Raw genomic sequence first — 3246 nt, 5'->3', positions numbered from 1 at the left:
AAATAGAAAAAAAAATCAAAGTACCAATTATCGTACTTCCAATCTGCGCAGTTATGCCATAACAACCTTCAGTAGTATCTTTATAATACACATTTTAAATAATTTTTTAAAAAAAGAACTGAGGAGAGTGAAATTAAAATGATAAATGACATTACCACATCCTGAGATGCATACTGGGGGTCCTCTGGGTTCACCGACCAGTAGCAGTAATCAAAGCCAAATGCCACAATCTTCTCCCGGGAGTCCCCAAAGCTATCTGGTCGATTGTCCACCTAGAATCAAAGAAAGAATCCAGTGTCTTTTCTACCTTAGTATCAGAATCTAGCCAAAGGCACTTGATTACTCTCTAATTATAGAGACATGGACTGGTCATGAGAATGTTTATTTTATCCTCCCGAAAAAGAAAAAAAAGGTAATTTGTCTCCATTTCATGAGGTACAAAGTGCCAGAGAACTAATTTCCTCTATCATATTATCATATATCAGCATATATATATGTAAACCAACCTTATGAAATCTAAGAAAGCTTGGGACAGAAATTCTCTCCTCCTCTGGGCTTCTTATTACTACAGATTGAATATCCCTTATCTGAAATGCTTAGGATTAAAACTGCTTCAGATTTTGGGGGATTTCACAATTTTTTGTATTTTTCGAAAGTTTGCATATATCAAGTTAGATATCTTGGGGATGTGACCCAAGTCTATCCAGGAAATTTATGTTTCATAGCACCTTATATGGGTACACACAGCCTAAAGGTAATTTTATAGAGTTTTTTTTTTTTTTTTTTAGACAAAGTCTCACTGTGTTGCCCTTGGCGGAGTGCTATGGTGTCACAGCTCACAGCAACTTCTAACTCTTGGGCTTAAGTGATTCTCTCGCCTCAGCCTCCCAAGTAGCTGGGACTATAGGTACTGGCCACAATGCCTGGCTATTATTTTGTTGTAGTTGTCAGTGTTGTTTAGCAGGCCTGGGCTGGGTTAGAATCCCCCAGCCCTGATGTATGTGGCTGGTGCCCTAACGACTGAGCTATGGGTGCCAAGCCATTATAGAGTATTTTTAAATAATTTTGTGCATGGCCAGGTACAGTTCATGCCTATAATCTTAGCACTCTGGAAGCACATGACTATAATCTTAGCACTCTGGAAGCGCATGACTATAATCTTAACACTAACAGCTCATGCCTATAATCTTAGCACTCTGGGAGGCCGAGGCAGGTATGTTGCTTGAGCTCAGAAGTTCACGACTAGGCTCAGCGCCTGTGGCTCAAGCGGCTAAGGTGCCAGCCACATACACCTAAGGTGGCGGGTTCGAATCCCCAGCCCAGGCCCGCCAAACAACAATGACGGCTGCAACCAAAAAATGGCCAGGTGTTGTGGCGGGCACCTGTAGTCCCAGCTACTTGGGAGGCTGAGGCAGGAGACTTGCTTGAGCCCAGGAGTTGGAGGTTGCTGTGAGCGTGATGCCATGGCACTCTACCCAGGGGGATAGCTTGAGGCTCTGTCTCCAAAAAAAAAAAAAAAAAAAAGTTCAAGACTAGTCTGAGCAAGAGCGAGACCCCATCACTACTAAAAATTAAAAAAGTAGCCAGGTGTTGTGGTGGGCACCTGTAGTCCCAGCTACTCAAGAGGCTGAGGCAAGAGGATAGCCTGAGCCTAAGAGTTTGAGGTTGTTCTGAGCTATGACACCATGGCACTCTACTGAGGGTGACAAAGTGAAACTCTGTCTCAAAAATAATAATTTTGTGCATGAAACAAAGTTTTTTTGTTTTTTTTTTTTGTTTTTTTTCGCATTAGCCACTTGAGCCACAGGTGTCAAGCCTGAAACAAAGTTTTAACTGCAATTTGACTGCAACTTTTCACATGAAGTTAAGTGTGAAATTTTTCCATTTATGGGGCCATATAAGCACTCAAAAATTTACAGATTTTATAGGATTTCAGTTTTCAGATTTTCGAATTGGGGATGTTCAACCTGCATTATTTCTTCTCTAAGTATATCTGCAGAGGATATGGGGAAACTCTGAGGAGTTCAACCCCTGGGCATGACAGGCTCGATCAACCTGAGGCTTTCACTGAGATCCTTGGAGTATGCATCTCCATTAAATTTGAAGCCATATTGGATATAAGAGCAGGAGCAATCTGACCATTTGAGGTAGAGCCACAGCTCGAAATTGCATAGATCTCCAGGTACTGGGGAGAATGGCATTATTCTCAGAAATGGCTTAACTACTTCAAATTTAGCCTCTGGACTGAGAAAGACAATCCTGGCACTAGCCATCACAAACTATAGACCAATGAGGCTGTCAGAATGATCAAGAGATTCTTAGTGGATAACTGACCTCAAGGAGTAAGCAAGTAGAGAGGTGTGTAGGGGACAGATTAAAGTTTGATCCTTCCTAGCACTCTGGGAGGCCAAGACAGCTCACTGGTTGGACACCAGCCTGAGCAAGAGGGAGATCCTGTCTCTACTACACATACAAAAACAGAGGTAAGAGGATCACTTGAGCCTAAGAGTTGGAGGTTGCTGTGAGCTATGATGATGCCAAAGCACTCTACCCAGGGCAACAGCCTGAGACTCTGTCCCAAAAATAAATAAATAAAGCGATCTTGATCTTGACTGAGATTTATTAAGAACCAAAAATATGGCTTGGCGCCCATGGCACAGTGGTTAGGGTGCTGGCCACATGTGCTGAGGCTGGCGGGTGCAAACCTGGCCTGGGCCTGCTAAACAACCATGACAACTGCAATTGAAGAACAGCTGGGCATTGTGGCGGGTGCCTGTAGTCCTGGCTGCTTGGGAGGCTAGGGGAGGAGAATTGCTTGGGCCCAGGAATTTGAGGTTGCTGTGAGTTGTGGCACCACAGTACTCTGAGGGTGACATAGTGAGACTCTGTCTCAAAGAAAAAGAAAAAAAAAAAGAACCAAAAATATGAGATCTCAGAACAAAATAGATGAAGTGATTAGGGAACAGAGATAACTAAGAAACAGGAGGCTGGACGCAGTGGCTCATGCCTGTAATCCTACTACTCTGGGAGGCCAAGCTGGGTAGATTGTTAAGCTCAGGAGTCTGAGACCAGCCTGAGCAAGAGCAGATGCCATCTCTAACAATAGCTAGGAGTTCTGGTGGGTACTGGGAAGCTAAAGCAAGGGAATCACTTGAGCGCAAGAGTTTGAAGTTGCTGTCAACTGTGATGCCACAGCACTCTACCAAGGGTGACAAAGTAAGACTCTGTCTCAAAAAAAAAAAAAAA

At 43.3% G+C, this 3246-nt stretch overlaps 1 protein-coding gene across 1 annotated transcript in view; it reads right to left on the bottom strand.

Moving 5' to 3' along the window:
* Positions 1–3246, bottom strand: part of STARD9 (StAR related lipid transfer domain containing 9) — a 128224-nt gene that overhangs the window by 115241 nt on the left and 9737 nt on the right. Inside the window, 1 exon segment of the mRNA XM_012806315.2 lies at positions 90–272. Within this exon segment, the coding sequence (XP_012661769.1) occupies positions 90–272 (183 nt within the window).

This window comes from Otolemur garnettii, unplaced genomic scaffold (genome assembly GCF_000181295.1).
Source record: "Otolemur garnettii isolate 467f Iridium unplaced genomic scaffold, OtoGar3 scaffold00050, whole genome shotgun sequence".
In the NCBI taxonomy this organism is placed as follows: Eukaryota; Metazoa; Chordata; class Mammalia; order Primates; family Galagidae; genus Otolemur; species Otolemur garnettii.
The sequence above is the reverse complement of the archived record's forward strand: the minus strand, read 5'-3'. Positions and strand labels throughout refer to the sequence as shown.